At 49.0% G+C, this 26522-nt stretch overlaps 1 protein-coding gene across 2 annotated transcripts in view; it reads right to left on the minus strand.

The window, feature by feature from the left end:
• Positions 1 to 26516, minus strand: part of LOC125925954 (carboxyl-terminal PDZ ligand of neuronal nitric oxide synthase protein-like) — a 284630-nt gene extending 258114 nt beyond the window's left edge. For both annotated transcript variants that reach the window (XM_049635266.1, XM_049635265.1), the window contains exon 1: positions 26303 to 26516. In XM_049635266.1, coding sequence (XP_049491223.1) covers positions 26303 to 26407 — 105 coding nt within the window. In that variant the 5' untranslated portion in view covers positions 26408 to 26516. The remainder of the gene's footprint in view (positions 1 to 26302) is intronic.
• Between the last annotated feature and the right edge of the window lie 6 nt (positions 26517 to 26522).

Below are 26522 nucleotides of genomic sequence, written 5' to 3' on the forward strand. Positions count from 1 at the left end.
GAGGGGCAGGGGTGGGGAGAGGGGCAGGGGTAGAGAGAGGGGCAGGGGTAGGGGAGAGGGGCAGGGGTAGGGGAGAGGGGCAAGGGAGAGAGGGAGACAGGATCCCAAGCAGGCTTCATGCTCAGCACAGAGCCCAACGCGGGCTAGATCCCACCACCCTGGGATCATGACCTGAGCCGCCATCGAGAATCGGACGCTTAGTGGACTGAGCCACCCAGGTGCCCCCAAAGGTCTATTGTTGACCAGCCTAAGAACAGGGACCTCTGCCGCTGGGGAGACGGGAGGCATTTAGGATGGCCCACCCGTGAAAAAGAGCCATGAGATACAAGCGCAGAATACCAGCCCCCAGTGAGAAAAGTTTCAAAAAGATACCTTTTATTGTAGCAACCAAAACTATAAGGCACTACAAGCCAATTCAATAAAAGGCAGATGAGAAATTCAAAAACTATACAATTTTATTAAAAGACATTAATGAAGATCTAAATAAAGAGATATGCCATATTCATGAACTGGAAGACTATCATAAGGATGTCCGTAATCGCCAAAATTATTCTAGAAGCTCAGTTTAACTGTGATTAAAATAAGGATCTTTAGATCAGTGTTTCCTTTACTGGTATTTTTTTTTTTTAACATTTATTTATTTTTGAGAGAGACCAAGACAGAGCTGGGGATGGGCAGAGAGAGAGAGGGAGACACAGAATCCCAAGCAGACTCCAGGCTCTGAGCGGTCAGCATAGAGCCGGACGCAGGACTTGAACTCACGAACTGTGAGATCGTGACCTGAGCGGGTCGGATGCTTAACCCACTGAGCCACCCAGGATCCCCTGCTGGCATGTCTTTTTGTCTTAAGTAAGCTCTATGCCCAACGTGGGGCTTGAACTCATGCCCCCAAGATCAAGAGTCATCTGCTGTGTACGGACTGAACGAGCACACCCCTGATTTGTTTTTGGGGGGTTGAGATTTTTAAAGAACTGACTCAACTAATTCTAAAACTCTATTGAAAGAGCAAAGTCCCACGAATTATCAAGACCATAAGGTTGGGAATCATCCTACCGAATGACAAGACTTACAATTAAAATAGATGTTCCGGGGCATCTGGGTAGCTCAGTCGATTAGGTAACCGACTCAGGATTTAGGCTCAGGTCATGATCCCAGGGTCGTGGGGTGGAGCCTGCTTAGAATTCTCTCTCCCCCTTTCTCTGCCCCTCCCCTACTTGCACTTTTGCTCTCCCTCAAGATAAACATTAAAAATAATAATAAATGTTCTAAAGGAAGGAGAGACAAAGAGACCGGGAAAACAGAGCAGGAAGCCTTGAAACCAAGGTCTACATTTTACAGACACTTGATATAGGACAGCAGCGGTGGAACAAAAGTAGTGAATAGACCGACTAACACGGTGCCAGGGAAACTGGTTATCTACATGGAGGAAAAAATAAAATTAGACTCCTATTTCAAGCCATGCATAAAAATAAATTCTAGAGCTAAATGTGAAAGGCAAAGCTTATAAAACTTAAAGCTATAGAATGGCACCATTATGATCTCCGAGTACAGAGAATTTTTTTAAAAGACAAAGCATATGTGAAAAGGAAAAGATCAATACATTTTATATTAAAATATAAATCTTTCATACATCAAAAGATACCACAAGGATGGTGAGATGACAAGCCAGCGTAGGAAAAGAGAGTTGTAACACGCATAACCGAGCTCAGCACGGAGATAAAAGTTCTACAAGTCAAGAAGGCAAACTCTGAAGACTCCGTTGAAAAACAGACAAGAGATAGGAGCATACACCTCATGCGAAAAAAAAAAAAAAAAAAGGAGACGAAACAGAAGAACTGATGCTGACTGGTGACGAAGGAAATGCAAATTCTGAAAGCTAGCTCACATCCAGCATATTTGGCCAAAAAAAAAAAAAAAAGTTAAGGCTAAGGAAACCAAGCGTGAGCATGGGTGTGAGGCAACTCACAAGTACACGCTGCGTATCAATTCACCTCCCTCCAGCAATCTTAACGGTATTTCACAAGGCGGAGAGCTGTGTGATCTTGCATAAGTCACCAAACTTATCCAAGACGGAGCTTCAACCGGTAAAAAGTCAAGAAGGAACAGATGACCTCAAAGAACACAAGAATGTGCCACGTGTCCATGTCTGCCTCTGGCCAGGTTCAGGTTCAGGACAGGCCCAGGGCATGCCTGCAGAATCAAGTCAGGTGCTCAGTGGCTATTAAGCCATCCATCCATCAACAAGACCGTTTATGGTTAGCCCTAACAAGCACAATTAGGGACTGGTTCTCTAACTCTGTTTTATGGGTTTTGTGGGCTCCAGGGGAAGAATAAATCAAGCATGAGTTTACCAAGTCTGGCCCAGCACACACCGCCAACGTTTAAATGAGACCAAGAGTCTCCAAAACGATCAGAGACCACCCTCCCCACGCCAAGCCAGCTGCTGTCCCGGGGGGAGATTACCGTCAACGGAATCACGAGCATGAGGGAGAAGGACCGAGGGACTCAACGCATGTTTATGAGACCGTCAGGGCCGCCCCATCAGAGAGTCAAGTCCATTTTCAGGGGGAGGCAAGGGTACGCCAAGGCCTTCTCCCCATCCCTAGGGGTAATAACTCAGCCCCATCCCTCAGCCGAGAGCTGAACTAACACGCTGCCACGAGCAGAAGTCCCTCGGTCGATACGCACGAGGACGTAACAGACTTTGAGGAAGGCTCCAGAGCAGCACTTTAACACCTGCCGAGTTCTCGGTCACAGAATCACCAGAATGCAGAAAGGAACTTCACGGTCCATCTTCCCGGTCACAATCAGCCCAGACAAGTCCTAGAGGACAGAAGTTGTATCGTGGCCCCGTTAGTACTGCCCAGCTGTTGGGTACGGCTGCGTTTTTCAAGAATGCCCACAGCAGGTCCACCACTAACCTATATGGAGCCTGAGGGAGAGACAAAATGCCTAACGCGAACCTGACGTCCCCACGTGGAAAAACACTACTCACGCCTGCTGCCTGGGCAAGTCCACAGAATCGGCCACCTCTGCATGATGCCCCATCTAGACCACACGACCCTTGCAGGCAGTCCGATCTCGTTCAAAGTCATCGCCCTAAAACCCAGCGCTGTGCCAGACTTGCCAGAACACTCAGCAAGTACTTACTGGTTGCAGTCACGAAACTACCTTCCGTGATCCTCTACTCTCAGCACGTTCCCACTTGTCCTCTGCTGGGGCGCCAGGTTGGGGGATATTTTTTTTTTCAGAACCAGCTCCGAGAGATGGCCAGGCAATATGGCAGGGGCTCTGGCGTCCCAGCTCCACTGGGAACGGCCTTTCACTAGCCGAGGGAGGGAAAACGCTTGGAGGCTAGGACCTACTTTTCCAACCTATAAGAGGAAATAACTGTCACAAAGAACCTCCATATCAAATACAGTAATTTAAGAGGTTGAGAAACTGCAGAAGCAAGCAGGCGGGGTGAGGGAAGAAGCTGGGGCACCTGGCTGGCTCAGTCAACGGCACATGCAACTCTTGATTCTTGGTTGAGCCCCACATTGGATATAGAGAATTCTTTAAATTTTTTTTAATGTTCATTTATTTCTGAGACAGAGCATGAGTGGGGGAGGGGCAGAGAGAGAGGGAGACACAGAATAAGAAGCAGGCTCCAGGCTCCGAGCTGTCAGCACAGAGCCCGACGCAGGGCTTGAACTCACAGACTGCGAGATCATGACCTGAGCCGAAGTCGGATGCTCAACCGACCGAGCCACCCAGGCATCCCACTTTTTTTTGAATTTTTTTAACTGTTTATTTTCAAGAGACAGAGAGAGAGAGAGCATGAGTGGGGGAGAGGGGCAGAGAGAGAGAGAATCCGAAGCAGGTTCCAGGCTCCGAGGTGTCAGCACAGAGCCTGACTTGGGACTTGAACTCGAACTCACGAGCTGTGAGATCATGACCTGAGCCGAAGTCAGATGCTTAACTGACTGAGCCACCCAGGTGCCCGAGAATTCTTTAAAAAAATTTAAGTAAAGAGGGGTGCCTGGATGGCTCAGTTGGTTAAGCATCTGACTCCTGGTATCAGTTCAGGCCACGATCTCGTAGTTGTGGGATTGAGCCCCGCATCGGACTCTACGCTGAGCACCGAGCCTGCTTAGGCTTTTTTTTTCCCTCCCTCTCCTTCTACCCCTCCCCTGCTGTCACGCTATCTCAAAATTAACGTTTAAAACAAAAAAAAGCAGCTACTGAACTTGCCTTTCCAAGAAGTCACTTCTTCTCTCTGATGGCAAAACACACTTTTCCTGTGGTCATCCCTTATATACGGTGACTATCACAGTATGGTGGTTATGAGGGCTGGTGCCCAGGAGCATAGGAGAGGGACTCGCATTCAAATCATCTCGACCATTTCATCCAGGAAGTTTTGCCCTACTGCACCTTCTAAGGATCTATGGATTTAGGGCTCAACAATGCACGGAATTTGAGTATTTTTTTCCACCTATTAGTTTTATTTCTCCAGATTCTGCCCATAATACATACAGAAATCATATACCAGGCACTGGGGACACAAATGTGACTTATGATCTCCTTGGCCAAAGAAACAAGTCAACCATTAGGAGAGAATCTGTGGAGATGAATCAATGTCAATTCATTAAATCATCAGTCGTCAACTATTGTGCAATGGGTAGCACAGAGCTTTCAGAGAAACATTTCCTTTTCTTGGAAATGTCCACAAACACCAGATTTATCACTGGTGGAGTGAAAAGTTCAGTGGGACGAGGTCAGGCCCTCAGGTTCTGTTCTTGATTCTGCCATAGGAAAGCAGAGATACCGTGGATGAAATCCTCGGCTCTGCCCCTCAATTATTCCACACAAACCCCCAATTATATGTGCCTCTATTTTAAGAAAACCTACTAACTGAAACACTGAACTTCTTAAAACAAGAGATTGAATACCCTTCAATTTACTCTACAAAAGGCCTCTTCACTTGACAATACTCTGTTTACCCTTTACGCAGCAGGGAGGCCAGGGTCTGGGAGACGGAATGCGGCACACAAGAGCTCTGGAAGCCTGCGGAGCCAACCCTAGCCTTGGAGCAATGGCCTTGACCTTGTCACTTTCATCCTTTTGTACTCTGTCCCCTCGCCCGTAAAATACCAGAGCTGACTCAGAACCTAAATCTTACATGACCCCGGGGGTCCCTTCCCACACGAACGCTCAGAGGCTCTTGTATCCTTCCCGTTTCTTCTACAGACCATCCCCCCTTTCCTGGTGAAGTCACATCCCAGTTACCTAATGTCCACATCCTGGCAGACGGATCAATTCGAGCAAACAGCCAGAACACAACAGGACTGCGCGTGGTGCTCACCACGTCCCCGGGTGGGGAGGTGCCCGCTCTCTGAGGCGTGGGAGGTGGGAACTTGTGTTCTTTCTTCCCTTAACTGTTCATCAATATGCTGCTCAAGCATAACCACCCTTAAGCAGCATTTATTTGTTACTTGTCCTATGTCCTCAAATATTTACACCTTTGGCTACTCCGTGGGGAGGAAAAGCCCTTTGAACAATCTCAGCAGTGTGGCCTATTGTAGGGGAAACAAAAAGGTGGCATCCCGGTTTGGGGAAAATGGCGGCAATGGTGACCGTATTTTTGGGGCCCTCCGCGATCCTTAAAAACAGAGCAACTACGTAGCAGAATTAAAACCTCATGGATGAAAACTCAACTCCAACAGGGCCAACAGAAGACCACTCGCTGAAGACCACAGAAGCGGAGAACTACAGCCGTTGTCAGGGGCCGACAGCAAGGTCTGAAGGGCAGGGGCAGCCCAGCCCCTGTCAATGCTCAATTGACTCACCAGGACTGGATCCCACAGGGAGGAGAAACCATCTGGAGCAGAATCGAAATTGAGCGGTAACAGGGACAAAGGAAAGAAAAAGGTTCAGAGAGAGAGAGAGAGAAGGAAACAGAGACACCACGTGTTCTAATCTAAATGAAATTGGAAAAGGAACTGTGAAGTCAGAAATCCTCCTGAACTTACCATCCTCTTAAAAGTTAAGGAAAACAGGGGCGCCTGGATGGCTCAGTCGGTTAAGTGTCCAACTCTTGATTTCGGCTCAGGTCACGATCTCACAGTTGCTGGATCGGGCCCCACGGTGGGTTCCACACTGAGCGTGGAGCTTGCTTAAGATTCTCCCTCTCAAAATAAACATTTTTTTTTTTAATTCAGGAAAACAGGTTCATAATAAAAATTAATGAAAATATCAGAGTCAACTCCACAGGCAGTTCTGAAAGAAAAAGAGTAAGGACCAAAATACCTCTGGAGATGTGGGACAATGAAAACACGCCAAAAAGACATTCAAGAAACATTAAAATGTAACATCATTTCAAAATGAGCTAAAAATACTGTAAATTATGCAAGACATGAAAACAAATTAGAATTATGAAAATTCAAAAGTGACTAAATTCAAGGAATCAAAAAAAATTTTTTTAATCATTCTAGAAATGAAAACTCAACTAGAAAGAAGAAAAAATAAATCTGACAAAAGGCCTGGAAAGTCAGGAACATACTCAAATGAAAAACACAGAAAGATCAAAGGGATTTGAAAGCGGCAAGCACCGAAAACGGACAAAGAAGAACCAATATACGGTTAAGAGGGGTTCTTGCAAAACAAAATAAACCAAAGCAAGGGAACAGAATTCTGAGAATAGTAATTCATGAAAACTTCCCCCCCGCAAAATATATATATCGAAACCTTATGAAGAGCATATTATGTATCTGTGAACACAGACTCAGAGTAAAGACATATCCTAAGAAAACTAGAAGGCATGTCTATACCTGGGAATATTGTCCCATGCATGAGCTTTTCCTCAAGATCCTAGAGAATGAACTTCAGAGGACCTAATGACGAGACACATGGATAGAGGTATCCAAAGTATTAACCAAGCAGTTATAAAGGAATAAGGCTAAGTGAGGCTTAAAAGGATCTATTACAATGTGCAACGACTACGCAATGGTATTCGCTTCCTATGGCTGCGATGACAAATTATCACAAATGAGGTAGCTCAGAATGACAGAAGCGTATTCTGCTATAGGTCTGGAGGCCACAAGTCCAAAATCAGTTCCACTTGACCGCAATCAAGGTGCTGGCATGCTGTCCCCCTCTCCAAGGGTTCTAGAGGAAAACTCCATTCCTTACTCTGCCAGCTTCTGGTGGCTGCATTACTGGGTCTCTGTCTCCAGGATCACATGGTTCTTCCCTTTCTGTGAATCATCTGTCTCTGCTTCCTCCTTCTAAGGACATCTTTGGTGGCATCTGGAGCCCACCCAGATCATCCAGGATAACGTCCCCTCTCGACATCCTTCTTCCTCACCTCTGCAATCTCTGCCATTTATGGGTGCTAGGGATTAGGACCTGGACACCGTGAGGGGCCACAGGTTATTCAGCCAACCACAATGATCTAGGGCAGCCATTCTCTTCAATGGTGGAGGACGGGGATGGCATAGGAAAACAAGGTTTTTTAATGTTTTCAGCGTAACAACTGATGCTGGCCTTAATATTGCTATTCTGAGACGGCAGACTGGGTATTATGGGATAGAGCAAATGAGTAATTCCAGGATACTCCATTCCATTGTTCCCTACGCTCTTCAGAACCAGAAGGTGATGTGGCAGAAAGAACAGAGGAAATACAGAAGAGGTTAAGTAGAAACCTCGTAGTCTTGAGTTGTAGTTGAAAATAGGAGTATGCGGGGCACGTGGGTGGCTCAGGCCATGATCTCGCGGTTTGTGGGCTCGAGCCCCGCGTCGGGCTCTGTGCTGACAGCTCGGAGCCTGCAGCCTGCTTCGGATTCCGTGTCTCCCTCTCTCTCTGCCCCTAACCCACTCACATTCTGTCTCTGTCTCTCTCAAAAATAAACAAACATTAAAAAATAATTAAAAAAAAAAAGAGAATAGGAGTATGAACTCACAAGTATGTTTAGATCTGTCACCTTCATTCTTGTGCTCTCTCTTTATATACCAGATTCAAGTCTGAAGCAGAAAATGTATCAGGAGTCAAAGAGAGGAGAAGGGCAAGAAAGCAGGGGACGGGGGTGGAAATCTCCGAGGCCCAGTAAAGACGTCAGCTACCAGACTGTATGTATGCATAAAGGGAAAGAAAGATGGTGTCACAGGACAGGGAATGAGGCGTTGATCGGCCCTCATCATGGTCACACACAACACAGAAAGGCAAATACTTTGGCCTACAGACTTGGGTACTCTGGCTTCACCACCGTGTGGGTGCACACCTCAGAGCCCCTAGGTCTGCTATCAAACAGATCAACCCGCCTTCTGATGGAGAAGGTGGCCCCTTGAACCCCCACCCTCTTACCTGCAAGGAGGCAAGCGCTGGGCGTATCCAGTCACTGATTCAATTACGCACCTCATCGTAAACCCACAAAAAGGCATTCTGGTCCAATAAATCAGCTTGTCAATCTGAATAACCTAGGTCTGCTCATACATGTGCCTCACTGCGTATACATCGGTTCTCCTGGCTGCACGCGGCAGTCACCTGGGAGCTTTTAAAATCACAGTGATGGAGGGACACCTGGGTGGCTCAGTCAGTTAAGCATCTGACTTCAGCTCAGGTCGTGATCTCACGGTTTTTTTCAAGCCCCACGTTCGGCTCTGCACTGACAGTGTGGAGTCTGCTTGGGATATTCGCTCTCTCTGCCTCTATCATATGTTGCGTGTGTGTGTGTATATATATATATGTACACACACACACAACATATATGGTAGATATGTATATATATAGATATATATACACACACACAACATATATGTAATATATTTTTTATATATTTTTTATATAGAATATTTATATATGATATATATTTGTATTTATATCTTTATATATGTATTTATATATTTATTTATATGTTTATATATAGCTTATGTGTATATATTATACATTTATATATTATATACATGTTATATATGTTCATATATTATATATATGGTTATATATACTATATGAGTGCTATATAAACATATGTTGTTATATATTATAAATCTTTATTTTATACATATAGTAAAATAAAATTACAGTGATGGAGGAGTGCCAGGGTGGCTCCGTCAGTTAAGCGTCCGACTCGATTTTGGCTCAGGTCATGATCTCCTGGTTTGCAGGATTGAGCTCCGCATCAGGCTCCACACGATCAGTGGCGAATCCTTGCTTGGGATTCTCCCTCTCCCTCCCTTCCTCCCTCCCTCTCAAAATAAACACACACTAAAAATTAATAATAAAACAAAGTTACGGTGATGGAAAGACCCCAGTCCAGGAAGATGAAACAAGAAACTCTGGGGAAGCAGGATCTCTGCTTTGAAGAGCCTCGCGTGATCCTGAGGTACAGCCAGGTGGCAAGGCCCTGTCGTAGTACAGGCTTAGGCTTCCGCGGCAGCAGGACCGAGGGCTAACCCCCGAGCAGCGGGCAGCGAGGCTGTGCCCTTGAAGGCCACGACCCTGGCCCCCAGAGCTGTCAGCACCCGGAGGCCTCTTCCTGCATGAATTTCTGCAAAACCCAAGACCGAACTCATTTTTTTTTTCTTCTTCTTCCATCTTCCTGCAGAACGTGACCCTGTACGGTTCTACAGGTTTTCAAAACTTCTCTTTTGACCGCATCAGGGACAACGCAACAACCGTGACTTAAAGGGTCCCCCCCCCCCCCCAAGGAGGAGTGAAAGGTGTAAATGTTTGAGGACACAAGACAAGTAACGACTAAATGCTGCTTAAGGGTGGTTATGCTTGAGCAGCATATTGATGAACAGTTAAGGGAAGAAAGAACACAAGTTCCCACCTCCTACGCCTCAGAGAGCGGGCACCTCCACAGCCGGGGACGTGGTGAGTGCCACGCGCAGTCCTGCTGTGCTCTGGCTGTTTGCTCAGATTGATCTGTCTGCCAGGATGTGGACATTAGGTAATTGGGACGTGACTACCAGGAAAGGGGGGATGGTCTGTAGAAGAAACGGGAAGGATACAAGAGCCTCTGAGCGTTCGTGTGGGAAGGGACCCCCGGGGTCATGTAAGATTTAGGTTCTGAGTCAGCTCTGGTATTTTACGGGCGAGGGGACAGAGTACAAAGGCATGAAAGTGACAAGGTCAAGGCCGTTGATCCAAGGCTAGGGTTGGCTCTGCAGGCTTCCAGAGCTCTTGTGTGCCGCATCCCGTCTCCCAGACCCTGAGTACACCCTCGTGAAGAGGCACGTCACTCCCACACGGCACACCCAGTGCACAAGCCCTCTGCCGAAGAAGAGGGGAGTCAGCAGCCGCCAGTGTGTACTTCAGACACGTGTGTCACGAGAAACAGGTACAAGGCCCTGCTGGAAAAAGGAAATCATCATGAAATGCACCACGGGCAGGAGGCACCCAGACGTCTGAAGGACGCTAAGGAGCGGCCTAACCTTGGCGAACTAAATCCGTGAATTCCGCGCCTGCTTACGTGTGTTTAGGGAGCAGCTACTACGTGCCAGGCTGTCTGCCAAAAATACAGAAGTTCAACCACCTCTTACAGAGCCTATGCTACGGACACAGACAACAGATTATATGTGAAATGGTGCTTAGCAATCCAAGGAAGGGCAGCAAAGCTGGGAAACCAGTGGAGAAACCAGAATTTGAGGAGGTAAGCCCCACAAGAGGACCGTGGGGAGGATGTGTCCATCCCAGGTGTGCGAGAACCAAGAGAGCTTCGGGCCGCAGGCTGCATCACCTCAGCGGAAGAAAAAGGAGTCTCGTACCATAGAGATCTGCAGCATCTTGAAAGGGAAAGGCTGAGAGGGCAAAGCCAAGCAGCACATTCTCTGGGCAAAAACCAACACAACCCAGGCGGCAGCTGGGCCGGGCCAAAGAAGAGTTACTGGCAGCAAGAGTCACACTAGGGACCCCACGCCAGACACGGGCTTCCAGGGAAAGGTAAGGGGGAGCAGAGCCAGCCAAACCCAGTGGTGTTGGCTTCATGCATCTGGTCAAGATCAGTGGTGCGCCTGCAATGCGTCAGAAGCAAATCAAATATGGTGCTCGTTTCAGGATCGCACGCCCCCCCAGTGGGTACCATGGCCGGGGAGAGGCCATAGAAGACAGAAGTCCTTGCAGGACAGGCAGTGGGTATTGACAGAAAGCCTTAGGGACACAAGGGAAGTTGCTAATACCCCTAACAACCTAATTAGCCTCGGGAACCCATTACAGACTTGTCACCAGAGACTTACAGAATCCCTGTCTGAACTTCTCATGTTTCAGCAACTTCCACTCCCAAGAAAAGGCTGGCGGGAAGAAAGGGCCGCCCCTTCGCTGCGATGGCCGACTGTCCAGGGGCTGTGTTTTTACAGCCCTTGCAAGCATCCCACTCAGCGTTTCCCAGCATGTCACAAGGGGCTCATACGGCCTCGGTCTCGTGCTCATCGTTTTGCCTCAACAGACCTTCAAGTGCCAAGTCTCTACAGCCTGACAACGTGCTCCCTCAATTCGGAGGTAGTGAAAGAGATCGGGACTGCTCTAAGAAGTAGAGAACTCCACACGGGACCCGAGGACATCGGGCAGCTAAGGGCCTAACCCCTGGCGACCAGCTTAGGACCAGATACAGAGAGGAGGCACCTTAAACCACCTTTCCAGCTCACGCAGTTCAGGTATTAGAGGATCCTGCAAATGGATGGCATCCAAAGCTTTGTCATGTGAGTCGTAACGATCCGATCCAAGTTCAGACTATTTAACTCCGCAACTTTTCCGATTCTCCTTCCCAAACATGGACTGGCCCAGAGGACACAGTAGATGCTGTCTTTGTAGTTTCTCCTACATTTATCCCTTCATTTCCAGCTCGTGAAGAAACCTCAGTGGAACATTCCTTTGGAAAAAGCAAGGCCTTGTTTTAGCAAATTCGTGGTCCAGTTTTGTCTCAGATTTGGCCATGGAGCCAGCGACCTTGGACAAGTCACTTAATACCGAGCCTTAAAACCTCCACGGTAAAAGGGAGAAGAAAACGTCTATCATGCAGTGTAGTTCAAAGGATTAAATGAGAAAGCTTAGAAAACAGCTTGCAGAAGGCCCAGCACACAGTATGTGCTCAATACATAATCCTGCCATCACACCTGTCTTTCCGTCTACCCAGACCTCCCCATCTACATGGATTTCCCTTAAGTCACCATCTGGCCTTCTGACTCTCTGACCTCCACACCAAGCACTGTGCCCCAAAGACAGAAGCACAATAAATACTTCCTATAGGACCGGATCAATTTCTACATCTGCATTTAGGAGCATGTATTTAGGGAACCCAAGTTAGGTTCACAAAGGGCTAAACAGAGGGGAAAAATAAATCTATGGAAGGAAAGTGAATGTAAGTACTACAAGGACTTGGGAGGGAGGACACGATGATTCATAAAGACCACCACTTGGGGAAGAGCCCAGGTCTTTCTGGTCTTTCCACCCAAACTGCCTTGGCCTGCTCCAGCGCTGACCCTGAGATTCTCAATTGGGCGTCTTGATTTGATCACAATCACCCCGGGAGCTTTACTGACGTCTGACAGGGTTATAGTTCCAGGTGTGCAAGCTGTTTCGACGATTCCATACCCCATGCTCACCAGGACAAGTGCGTTCACCATCTAATCACCATGCAACTTTATCACAATATCATTGACTGTGTTCCCTCTGCCGCATTGCTCAGCTCTGACTTATTTTTTGTAACTAGAAGTTTGTACATCTTCATCCCCATCACCTGTTTCACCCACCCACCTCTACCTCCCATATGGCAATCGCCAGTTTGTTCTCTGCATTTATGAAGCTACGTGTTGTGTTCTTTTCCAGATTCCACATATAAGTGAAATCACATGGCATCTAACTCAGCACAATACCCTCTATGTCCATGTTGTCACAAATGACAAGATCTCATCCCTTTTTTATAGCTGAGTTAATATTCCATCATGTGTGTGTCTGTGTACACACACACACACACAACTTCATCATCCATTCATCTTTTTGGTTTTTCTTAATTTTGAGAGAGAGAGGGAGCTAGCAAACACCTAGCAGGAGGGGGGCAGAGAGGAGGAGAGAGCGAATCCCCAGCAGGCTCTGCACTATCCGCACGGAGCCCAATGCAGGACTCGAACCCATGAACCAGGAGATCATGACCTGAGCCGAAATCAAGCATCGGTCGCTTACCCGACTGAAACATCCAGGCACCCCTATTCATCTTTTAAAGTTCCAAATGTGCAAAACTCCTATTTCCAGAAACATGGAGGAGACAAACTTTTCTCTATTCCTCCTAATAACCAGCAAACTCCAGCCATTATACATAAAACAAGCAGAAGAGGACTTGGAGAGATGGAAAGAAGGCCAGCCAGCCGAGGACCTCAGCACCCAAGGCACAACGTGGCACCTGGCTTCCCTGGGTTTTCCTTCTGCCTCACACATCCCAGGCCGGTTGCTGGAGAAGCCAGAGACCCAGAAACGCCAGAAGACAATTTAAAAAGTCCCGGGGCACCTGGCTCAGTCAGAACAGCATGCGACCCTTGATCTCAAGGTTGTGAGTTCGAGCCCCACGTTGGGTGTACAAATTGCTAAATAATAATAAACTTAAAAGAAAAAGAAAGGTCTAAGAAGAGACTGCTTTCTCCAGCCAAAGGACCAGGACAGGGGCAGCGTCACAAGACAGACAACAGCTTTGCTCCAGCCCAGCGCCATACAAGAAAACCGTACCTCCCACCCTCACTCCTACCTGCGGGGTCCAGAAACCCGACTTTGGCCTTCACCAGGCTGTATGGAGACGCCTGCACCCTTACCTTCCTCCAGGGCTATCAGGGAAGGCTGAACGGAAGCTGGGCCACGGGGGTAACACAGCCTCCTCCCCTCCTTGCTGGGGGGGCAGAGGAGGCCTAGGGGAGAGTCCAGAACTTTCACCACCGCCCAGCAGTTAAAAAAGGCAGAGCATCAGGGGCGCCTGGGTGGCTCAGTCGGTTGAGCGTCCGACTTCGGCTCAGGTCACGATCTTGCGGTCTGTGACTTCGGGCCCCGCGTCGGGCTCTGTGCTGACAGCTCAGAGCCTGGAGCCTGCTTTGGATTCTGGGTCTCCCTCTCCCTCTGCCCCTCCCCCGCTCATGCTGTCAAAAATAAATATACATTAAAAAAAATTAAAAAAAAAAAGGCAGAGCATCAGCGGAGGCCCCATAAGCGAGGCAGGTGAGGCCCTCCTGCCCGCCTCCAGTGTGGGGTCAGCCGAGGCCCAGGAGAAGACTCTAGACTTCCGCCTCCACCTGACAGTAATGAGGCAGCACTCCCCGCCAAGGACAGAGGAGCCTCGCTGAAACAGAAGATTTAATTAAGATCCAGAATCTCATAACATAATACCCAAAGCGTCCGGCTTTCAATCAAACATCATTCATCATTCTGGGAACCGGGAAAACCTCAACATGAATGAGAAAAGACAATCAAAAGATGCCGGCACAAGAGGACAGACATATTAGAATTACCTGACAAAAAATTTTAAGGCAGCCTTCATTTAATGTGCTGGAGACCAAAAAAAAAAAAAAAAAAAAAAAAAGTCTCAGCAAAGAAACCGAGGACATAAAAACTGCAACTCCCAGGCTACAACCCTGTACTAGCTGGATTTATTTTTTTTAATGTCTATTTATTTTCGAGACAGAGACAGAGTCTGAGCGGGGGAGGGGCAGAGAGCGTGGGAGACACAGAATCCGAAGCAGGCTCCAGGCTCCCAGCTGTCAGCACAGAGCCGGACGCGGGGCTCGAACTCATGAACCGCGAGATCATGACCTGAGCCAAAGTCGGACGCTTAACCGACTGAGCCACCCAGGCGCTCCTGTATGAGCTGGATTTAAATCGCTGGGAGCCCCCAGTCATCAGTCTTTTTTTTTTTTTTTTTTTCCTTCTTCACCTCCCCAGTGAGCGACGATGTTTCAGACCCAGGGCATCTGTCAGCATTGCCTGGGAAACATGATCAAGACAGAGGTCAGGCCCTCTCACTACTTCAACAAGCCTGGGCCTCCGTATTTTTATTCGTTTCCAGATGATTCCGAGAGACGCCAAAGTTTGAGAATAGCTGCTTTCACTAATCAAAGGAATCTGCAGGTGATTCTCCTCATTGAAAGACGCTGCAAAATTCTGGGCCTGGAGGAGGACAGAGTCGCATTTCAATAACCTTCAGTCCAGAAGTAGTTTCCATCACACTTTGGGTACGGGCGCCCGGGACATAACGCGCTTCACCTGGGCGGCCACATTGAAAAAAACGAAAATCCAGGGGCACCTGGGTGGCTCAGTGGGTTAAGCGTCCGACTTTGGCTCAGGGCATGATCTCAGTCCATGGGTTTGAGCCCCGCTGACAGCTCAGAGCCTGGAGCCTGCTTCGGATTCTGTGTCTCCCTCTCTCTCCGCCCCTCCCCTGCTCATGCTCTGTCTCTCTCTGTCTCAAAAAATAAATAACAACATTAAAAAAAAATTTTTTTTAATAAAAGAAAATCCACGCACAGCGAGGGCCGGTTTGCAAAGAGAGCTACAGCCCAGGTCCAGGTTGTGTGTGTTTATGTGGAAATAGCACGGGAGTGAGAGATTATGTTACCTGTCACTTGGCCCCTGGGAGACATTCATCTTCCTCTTGGCAGAAAAAGAAATGCTTCCACATGAGCGCCTCTCCCCGTCCAAAGAGACCAAAACAAAAAGGGAAGAGTTTATAATCAAGAGAGAACAAAAAGACACAACTCGGGGGCTTCTCTGTTGTGCACGGAGATTTCCAAGCCAGGGCAACAGCAGCTCCCAGGCTGAAGTTTTCCAGCATTTGTAGTCTCCTGGGCGGGGGTGGGGGGGGGGCCTCAGAAATGCAGGAAAAGGCAGGGAAGGGGGCGTGGGAGTTGCTGGGAGGAAGAGGTGTGGTAAGGGGGGTGGGGGGGAGAGGAACCCATCGCTAGACAGGAAGTGCGTGGCAAGAGCCCAGCAAATAACACCCCTCTCCAGGAAGGAAGGGCCCCCAAAGCTCCTCTCCCCTCAACTGCTATCCCTCTCACTAATGCCTCATGTCCCTGTCTAGAGCTCAGCCACACGGCCCACAAGAGCGGTCTCGGCAGGTGGCCCATCGCCTGCTGGCACACAGCAGACCAGTCCCTGGGCCACAGGCAAGAAGACCACCACCTTTAATGACCATTTGCCCGTTCAATCTAACCTAGAAAGATGTGCCTCAGTTTCCTCATCTGCAAAACGGGTACAATAGCACCTACTCTCACGGGCCGCTGTAAAGATTAAGTTAGTTAACATACGTAAAAGGCTGAGAGGGGCGCCTGGCTGGCTTGGTCGGGAGAGCGTGTGACTCTCGATCGCGGAGTTGTGAGTTCGAATCTCACACTGGGTGTAGAGATTACTTCAAAAGAAAACCTTTAAAAGCTAAAAATAAATAAAATGCTGAGAACCAAGGGTAGAAGGTGGTAGTTGACAAATATTAGCTCTTGGTATTTTGAAAGATATGCAGAGATGCCTTGGGCCAAACTGCCTGGCTTTGACTGGAAGGTCTGTCCATTACTAACTACGAACCTTGAGCAAATTACTCTCTCTCTGCCTCGGCTTCCCCATCTGTAAAAGTCCGCGAGAGAACCTTAACTCAGGCAGCTGTTGAGAGGATTAACCATTTCACAGAATGTGAACAGTGCCTGGAACCCAGTAAGTGCTTTTAACGTGATAATGGCGATTCTGTTAGCTTTCTCTGATGCGGACCATACGAGGCTGAGGTAGGGGGAACATCCCCTTGGCCCTCGAGCAGCTCATAGCCCAGATCAGGAGATGAGAAATGCACACCCAGAGCCAGCAGGGAACAGCACCCAGAATACAGAACATGGGACAATTCTGCAAGCACACGCTTCCCACCCACGTGCTCACACATGGGCTAAGGGAGCTCAGACTCTTCTGCACACAGGGCGCACTGGGTGGCAAGTGCCCCCTTCCCGGACACCCCTTAGTAGGGAGTCCCAGGTCTCCCTCACCTCTCAGGGCCGATCATTTCACCAGGTCTCCTGGAAAGCACCGTAGCCTCTAGAGTATGTGGGGGAGAAGCCACGGCCCTCAGTTCTCACGGATGGACCACAAGGGTGTAAGACACACAAGTCTCCGGGAAGCGATGCACCAAACCACCTGCCTTGCCCGCAGCGGGAGAGGCGTAGGGGTCTGAAGCGTTCCGACACTCTGGGCACGGAACTTGCTGGAAGTGCCATTGTAAGTAACTTTTAAACCAGCTGCTCTGGTGCTTAAAAGGAAACATGATGCTGAATAGAAAAATTGCAAAGGGAAATGTAAGCATCACAAGATATTAATTAATCCCATGATGCGAGATTCCTTCTGCTTAGATTACCCCTGCTTAAAGAAATATTTATCCAAGAAATTTCAGAGAGAGACAGGGCAGACAGACAGCACACCGCACTTAACAAGATTCTGTGGTTTTTAATCCTAACGAGGCTCACGGTCTGGAACACATGGGATGGGGGCATGCCCCAGGAGCTAGTTAACCCTTCTTTATTCCCTCCCAAGGAGGCTGACAGCTATTTTAAGCCCACAAAGTAGTCACGCTGCCTGAGTTGCAACTTTGAGAAGCACTCTGGCCGACTTGGCTGGATCTTTACCCCGTGTGCAGAACGGGGATGGTGCACCAGGAGGCCTCTGATTTATCAGAGAATGAATCTGCTAACTCCACAGATTACAACCAGATGAAACACACATGAAATTTAAGGTGCAATTTGTCGGATGAAGTAACAATAAAAATAGCAGCCGGGCCTGGGCCGGGCACAGCACCAGGCGTTTCCACGTGTAACTCATTTACTCGTGAACCCCAGAAGGTACGTATTCATACCCTCTTTGTTCAGACCAGGGTACCACAGGAGAGAGGCTAAGTAACTCCCACGGGGTCACGCAGCAAGACAGGGCCAGGATCTGAACCCAAAGACAGTCTGGTTCCGGCATCCATGCCATGCCGCACGTCAACCAAATTCATGTCACCAAACTTACCAAAGAGCAAGTTAAAGGAAACAAAACAGTGAATGAGGGGGGAAAGGTGTCGATTCGTCAATGAGAACACAACGGGCTGCAAATATGTTTTTTTACTAATAAATGGCAATTAGGTATTCCTGAAACTGGCCATATGTTCCATAATCAAAGATTCTAATTCCACCGCACGCCCATCACAGGAATTCCATTTAATGCAGGAAAAAAATGCTTACTCGGCACTTCCCCTGGGAGGAAAAGCCGCTCTGTGAGGTGGGAGTAAGGATGCGTCCTGGGAGGCCGGGGAGGCCCTGAGGTCCCCAGGGACCCAGGCAAAAAGCACGGGAACTGTGCTTGAGAGGGGACTGGAGCCAGCTGAGGCAAATGCATTTCTTGGGCTCACAGCAGGGCCCTCCTGGCAGTCCTCGTAGTGAACATCCCAGGAATCATGTTCCTTCCCTCCAAATGCACATTCTATACGCAAGTCGCTGCCTGAGCACAGCAGAAGGTACAGGCATTGGGGGGCAGAGTGACAGGGCCCCCGATGACGACAAGCAGAGAAAAACATCAGAGTAAGCAGCCCAGCACCACCGTGGGGTCTGGTCAGTCCCTTCCACACAGAGGTGGGGCTGGTAACATCCACCCCAAGTGACACTGGGTGGGACGTGACAAGGGGGCCTAGGGAACGGGGTGTGCTCTGATTGGGTCAGAGCACAGGGTGATAAAGGGAATTATTCAGAAACAGAGAGCGCTGAATATCATGCTAAGAATCAGGACCTAATACAGTAGGCCTAGGAACTCACTGTGTTTTGGAGGAGGAGGGACAACATAATTATACTTCGGGAAAATTACCAGAGCACAAGTTTATAGGATCAAGTGGAAGCCTCCAGAAAGTTACTCAAACAGTCCGGGGAGAGGCGGTGAGAGTGTGAACCGGCCAGAGGTGGGAAAGGATGGAATGGGCGGAGGTGCGTGGATGGAGGTCACGGAGAAGATTCAAGAACACGGCAACTGACTTCATGTGGAGGCTAGCGGAGAGAATAGCCTGGCCACGGTAGGGACCCAGTGAACAGCCAGTGAGTTTCGGCTGTTATACGAAAGGGTCCAGGCAGTGCTCCCAAGTATCAGGCCCGGGTACCCGAGAGCATGCTGGGGTCGCTAACCGAAGTCCCAAGTCAGAGAGGTTTGCTATCCAGCTTGTTGAGGGGAAGGAGCCAGCAACCTGTTCCTCGGTGCAGAGACCACGAGCAGGAAACAGAAAATGAAGATCCGGACTCTGGACTGGAGTTAGGGGTCCAGGAGCCAACCCGCACAGCAACCAAGCCCTCACACAAGAGGTCCAAGGGCGGAGAAAGAGCAGCCAGCAAAGAGGAGATTCTGCTCAGAGAGCAGACCACGGAGGACGGGCTGAGCAGGAAGAAAACTCAGGAAGCACAAAGACAGAAAAGGGTAACAGTAGGACAATTTCTTTTTTTTTTTTTTTTAAGTTTATTTATTTTGAGAGAGCAAGTGGGGAGGGGCAGAGAGAGAGGGAGAGGGAGAGAGGGAGAGAGAGAGAGAGAGAGAGAGAGAGAATCCCAAGCAGGCTCCTACACCCAGCATGGAGCCCGATGTAGGGCTTGATCTCCCCACTCTGGGATCGTGACCTGAGCCAGAATCAAGAGTCAGACGCTCAACGAACGGAGCCACCCAGCCACCCCGCAACTCAGTAACTTTTTTTAAAAGGACAACCCAAAAAATGGGTAAAGGATCTGAACAGACGTTTCTCCAAAGAAGATATATAAATGCCAAATAAATGCGTGTTCTATATCATTATTCATCAGGGAGATGCAACTCAAAACCACAAGGAGATAGCGCCTCACACCCACTAGGACGGCTAGAATCAAAAAGTCAGACAATTACAAGTGTCGGTGAGGATGTAAAGAAACCAAAACCCTGCTGGTGGCCAAGGTGCAGCCATGCTGGAAACCACCTGGCAGTTCCACAAATGGTTAAACCTGGCTACTACGACATCTAGCAATTCCACTCCTACTTATCTACCCACAAGAAATGAAGCCATACCTCCCTACAGAAACATGTACACCAGTGTTTACAGAAGCAGTATTCACAGTAGCTAGAGCATAAACAACCTTGGGGCACCTGGGTGGCTCAGTCAGTTAAGTATCCGACTGTCAATTTCGGCTCAGGTCATGATCTCGCGTTTCATGGGTTCGCCCCACGATGGGCTCTGCGCTGACAGCACGGAGCCAGCTGGGAATTCTCGGTCTCTCTCTCAAAATAAATACGCTTAAAAAAAAATAAACAACCTTAATGTCCATCGATGGATGAGTGGATAAACAAATTGTGGTATGTCCGTACAATGGAATATTATGCAGCCATAAAAAGGAATGAGGCTTTGACGCAGGCAGTATGGACTGAAAATACTATGCTAAGTTAAAGATGCCAGTCATGCGCACATGTGCACACACATAAATCATACTTTATGATCCCACTGATACGAAATGTCCTTTCTAGAGACAGAAAGTAGATTAATGGTTGCTTAGGGCTGGGATGGATGGAGGGGTAGGGGGATTATAACCAGAGGGTATATAGGTTCCTTTTCTGTTTGTTTATTCTTTTTTTTTTTTTTTTTTTTTTGGAGAAAGAGAGAGATGGAGTGCAAGCAGGGGAGGGGCAGAGAGAGCGGGAGACCTAGAATCTGAAGACGCTCCAAGCTCTGAGCTGTCAGCACAGAGCCCGATGCAGGGCTCGACCTCACAAACTGTGAGATCATGTCCTGAGCCGAAGTCGAACGCTCAACCGACTGAGCCACCCAGGCGCCCCCAGAGGCTTCTTTTTGAGGTGATGAAAATATTCTAAAATTGACTACAGTGATGGTTACACGTATCTGGAATATACTAAAAACCACTTAATTGTCTACTTTAAGTTAGTGAATTGTGTGGTGTGTGAATTATGTCTCCATAAAGCTATCAGAAAGCAGGGGGAAAGGAAGCTCACTTTCCAAAAAGAGGAAGGAAGAAGGACGGCGAGGTCACTGAGGAGCTAAAAGCAGCCTTGAGGCAATGAGGCTGTGAGGAGGCAGATAATTATAGTCAAAGAAAGCATTCTGAAAGTTTGAGTTCTTGGAAGTAGCAGCATTATGAGTAAGCGATAATAAACAGTGCGTCTGATTAGGGTCTTGGGGGTAATGACTGTGGCAAAGGTCAAATTCCGTGTGGCTGCACGATTCGCATCACTAAAACAACTGGGACGTTTGGGGCCAAGGAGACCAGACCGAAAGCCATCAATTCATGAAATGTATGGCCAGGTAGATAGAAATAGACTTGCCCATCAGATCCCCAACGCCAGCTGTGGAAAAACACCCTGGGACACCTTGACGCATAAAAAAAAAAAAAGGCATCATTTCAGAGCAGCGCTGTATCTTTGAGACTTACTGCCCCCCAAAAGTGGTCGGAGAAGGTAACAACAGGAGGGGCGCCCGGCTGCCTCCATCCGTAGAGCATGGGACTCCTGATCTTGGGGCAGTGAGTTCAAGCCCTATCTTGGAGGTCACCTTGGTTTAAAAAAAATAAATGAATAACAATCAGTTTGAAAGCATCTGGACAAATACACAAGAAGGTGAAATAAACCATGATGCTATCCGTGTATACAGCAGGCCCTGCATCTGGATCCCCGCTGGTCCAGAACCCTAGAAAAACAGGACCCTGGAGGCAGAGTTCACACACCCAGGATATAGTGAAGTCGATGGGAGCCTTTACCACGCTGCAGGCTCAAGTGTGAGTCAGAACACCCCTTTTATGGCGAGCCAATAACGTTATGTCCTAATCTGGAAGCCCTCCCAACAGCATGCTGTTCAGGGTTACCGGCATCTCTAAAATCCGCATCATGGAAAACACCAGCCAGTGAAGCCATTTAGCAAGGAGGGAAGGAAACAGGGCCACAGAATTGAGTTCAGATTTGACCAAGAGCTCCCAAACTGCAAAATCACTCCACAGGGTGACGATATATACTTACTGCTTTCAGACTTTCTACAACTGGACATTTCTCGCACTTGACAAAGGATTTATTATTGCTGGCTATGTAGGTTCCTGATAATGGGGAAGGGGGCTATACACAGAAGCAGGAGACAAGGTCCTCAACACTCAGAACACTGGAGAAGGTGTATGCAGAGGGAAAAGAACACAAAATTTTGTGGCAGACCATGACCCAAAGACAGCTTCGGCAATCTCTCCCGCCCCATGGGCACCCCTGCGATGTGACCTTAATACCCCCCCCAAGAATGAAGTCCATTTCTTCCCTTGAACCTGAGCCAGCCTGTGGCCTGATTTGACCAACAGAATACAAAAACGACCCTCTGTAACTTTGGAGGCCCGTCCCTAAGAGCTTCTACCTTCCCTGCTTGGAACACTCTCTCTTGGAAGCCAGCTGCCAAATACAAGCACCATCAGGCTGTGAGGACATCCAAGCTACCCACTGGAGAGAACCATCACGTGGAGGACCAGCCATGTGAGTGATACCTTCTAGGACCTTCCAGCCCAGCCCAGCCATGAAGCCAAATGAGTGAGCCAGTCGACATAAGAACGGCCCAGCCAAGTCCTGCCTGAATTCCTGGCCCACGAATCATGAGCCAATTAAACAGATACTGTTTTAAGCCACTGAGTTTTCAGGTAGTTTGTCAAGTGGCAACAGATTCCTGAAACTAACTTGAAGCCAGGAAACTAGGCCAGAGTCCTGGTTCCCGTTCGCATCTAGCCAGGTGACCCTGGGTCAACGACTTCCCCCTAGACTGCAATTTCCTCATCTGTAAAATGAGAAGGTTGTTGCAGGTGCACTAAAGTGCTATCCAGTTGTGACAACGGGCGAGGCCATCGGTGCTGTGGATCTAGAGGGGCAACTACTTCAGCATCAGAAGGAACCGTGGACCAGGAGACAAAAGTACTGGATGGTTAACAGAGGGGACAGCTACATGGCTCATAGTAAGTGCTCACTAAATACCAGCTCTAATCATATTGTCTTAGCAGTTCTGTGACTATAGACAAGTTAATCCCTCTGATCCCCAATTTTTTTTTCATTTGAGAAATGGAGATAAAACCAATGTTTCTGTTTCTACATGAAGAAAACTCTTTGTATGGGAAAGTCCCATGTAAATCAAAAATCACCTACAAATGGAAGCCATAACTATGTTAGTAACGCTTGTATTGTTCTTTGTGCCAAAACCATTAGCAGTCTCCTCCTCGCCCAGCAAGGGGAGAGAGTCAGGAGATGGCACTGGCCACCAGGAAGACACCCCGGGAAAGGGAGAGGCCGGTCCAGAAGGGCCATACAAAGTGAGTGAGATTTTTACCACCCACCCACCAGCAATGATCAATGGGCAAGGCACCCATGCTGAACACGGAACGCAGGTGATCCCTCAGGAGCCACTACCAGTCCATGGGGACATCTGGAAACAGCCCAGCATTAAAAATTTAAGTAATTCCTACATCAGAGTCCAAGAGGCCAGCAGCCTGAGGATGCCCCACCAGTGAGCTGTGAATGAGGCCACTGCCCGGCATAGAGTGAACACTCCATAAAAATGACTAAATAAGCACTACCTTTGGGAGTCTGAAGCCAAAATTCCCAGGTTGAAATGCTGGCTTTGCCATCCACAGCTGTGTGCACCAAAGCAGGCAACAACCTCCCTGAGCCTAGATCCTCATTCATAAGACATGAGGAGACCCACCTCTAGGGAAGGGGTAAGAATTACACGATTCCGCTTAATAATGCACGATGTTGTTTGTAAGTGCCCAGACCCTCTGACTCCCAGACGCCCTTCAACCCCAGCCGCAACCTTTCAAATCTCTGCAGAACCCTGAAAATGAGCGGCATCCATCCAAACAGTCACTTCACCCTGTGTTGATTCTGAAAAGCTGCCAGCCCTTGGGACAGAAAGACATGGGCTCATTTTCCAAGGGTATCTGACAAGGCAGCAAGAATACATTTACATTTTACAGCCTGTGATTTTCCAAAACAAGAGACGAATGTGGTGTGGATTTAACCCTGAAATCCCAGGGACCACGCAGGCCCACAGACACTGCTCTGGTGGGAGGCGGAAACCAACCAGAGGCGGCGCTAGCCCACGGGACAGAAAAGCTTCCGCTTCCACCTCTACTCAGGTCTAGACTGACCGGGTCTGACGGTACTGGCGTCCAGCGTCAATTACAAAGGGCTGGGGGTTAAGATCCAGCTCTGAGCCCCGCCCTCGCTCCTCTACCTTGCAGAACTCAGAGCAGGCCTCCTTGGTCCCCTAGGTCTCAGGTCCGCATTGGGAACACCGCCTGGACCAACTGTGAAACCCCCTCTAATCAAGCACCACTGCGAGTGAACCCAGGGAAGTTACTAACGATCGGCACTACGTCATGCAGCCCCCCAGGCGTTCGCTTAGGAAAAAAAAACCGCATATGGGGAAAGTGAAGGTAAAGATCCAGCCAGCTGGAGGCCAGCCTCAAGCCCCATGCTTCTCAAAGTCTGGTCCCAGTCACTTGCATTAAATCACCTGGAATGCTCATTAAAGGTACACAGTCCCAGGCTCCCCAACTCCCCAGATGTAGCAAATTAGACTGGGGGGGGGTGGCAAGAATCAGACTTTTCAGTCCCCTCACCTGGTGATTCTTACGCATACCGGGTTCTGAGACCCAGTTGGGACCAAAGGCAGAGACTGAGAAAAGAATAAAAGGGATTTATTTTATGTACTTGTTTATTTATGTTGCATAAAAAGGTTTTTAGAACACTTTAATTCTGATCCCCGTTCTTGCCCTCATTCTTGTGGAGCACTGGTGAGCCACACAAGGCGAAGCCAATTCCCCAGTTTCAGTACATCCAAGAAACCTGAGTGATGACCGTGATGAAAATTTCATACTTTAACATGAAAAACTTGCTCACCAAAGCAACAGGCCTCGACAAAAATTAACCCAAACACCCCATCTTAGACCAACCAGGTCTATTCCCGGAGAAGCAAGATAAGATCTCGGCCACAGCCCCACTCTGGTCCCAGCCATACCCAGCAGTTCAGCTGTGCAACCCACGCAGGGTTTGACGGGGGGTGGGGGGGCAGGGGGTGTCCTAGCGCTAGCAAATATGGCTGAGAGAAGGTTATTCGGGGGGATTAAAAAAAAAAAAAAGCTTAAGATTCACCAAGTCACACATCTCCAGGAGAAGGAAAAAAATCTAAAGATAACTGACTGCATGGGGCGCCTATCAGACACTCCAAAGATGTTTCACAAATTGAAGGAAAAAGCCACCTGACAGAGTCATCCTTGCCGGAAATCACACCCTGCATCCACGAAGTCATCAAGGAAAAAAAGGGAACGAAGAGTAAAACTGCCTCCACATCGGAAGTACTGTCTTTTCAAAACCAGCAAGAACCTAAAAAAAACAACCCACTCGGAGGGGCAGTACTTTCCGTCACTTATCAGTGACAGGCACGCTGAGAAACCCTGGACCTTTGGGGGCGGGCGGCATAAAGAAAGAGCAGAAGCACTCTTCCCAAGTGATGGGCAGCGGGAGCCCCAGCGGGGATCGCAGAAACCAGACCGCCTCACCCCGGGGAAGTGCATCCCAGGGGGCCAGCCTTTATCCCGCACCTACTGGTCCAGTCCCGAGGCTCGCGCCCCGCCCCCTCCCCGAAGGACGGACCTGCTGGGGCTCCGGCCTCGGCCCTGAAAATTCCAGTCATCCCCGCTAAATTCTTGAGCAGCGGTTCCCTGCTGGCTGCTGAAACTTAACATTACGCCACAAAACTAGCAAATGGGCAGCTTTCACCCCTCCCCCCTTCAATGACTGGCACTTGCAAAGGAGTCGTGGCAAATCAAGCATTTAAGAAGTGACTGACACTTGGACCCGGTTACCTGGAATTAAAAAAAAAAAAAAAAAAAAAACCACCACTCCGGTATTATTTTCCTCGATCAGGAAGCAGGCATTCCCCCTTTAAAAGACCTTCCTGAAAACACCTCTCCCAAGGGATCCCAGCAGGTAAATAACACCAGAGCTTCCCTAAAGCGATTCTAAAGAACCAGGGGACCTGGCTGCGCTCCCCCGCCGGCTTCTCCTCCGCGGAAGGAGGGATCGGCAAGTCGAGCAGTCCCGGGAGGTGAGGATGGGGGAGTCTGCAGGTGGGAGGAGGGGGCGAAGCCATACCGCCCAAACTTCGCAGCTGCTCTGTAGCAGTTCTGGGCAGGAGCCCGGGGAATTCAGTCCCGAGAAGGGAAGTCACCTCCCTAACATTAAGGCCCCCCGCCAGCCCCGCGTCCGCTCGGACGTGCCCCCTCCCGGGCAGCGCCCCCTCCCCCCGGGACCCCTCACCTTGGCCTCGAAGCAGATGCCGTGCTGGAAGGCGTCTTCGTTGTGCAAGGGGATCCGCAGGTCGTGCCCATCGTCCACAAGGTTGTACTTGGTTTTGCTGGGCATGGTGACCCGCGGTGGACCGGCTCCTCCAGAGGCGGCAGCGGGAAGGGGCCGGCCAGACCGGGCAGGGGAGCGGAGGGGAGGGGCGCGCGGCGGCCGCGGGAGCCGGGACCCGAGC

This window comes from Panthera uncia, chromosome F1 (assembly GCF_023721935.1).
Source record: "Panthera uncia isolate 11264 chromosome F1, Puncia_PCG_1.0, whole genome shotgun sequence".
Classification (NCBI taxonomy): domain Eukaryota; kingdom Metazoa; phylum Chordata; class Mammalia; order Carnivora; family Felidae; genus Panthera; species Panthera uncia.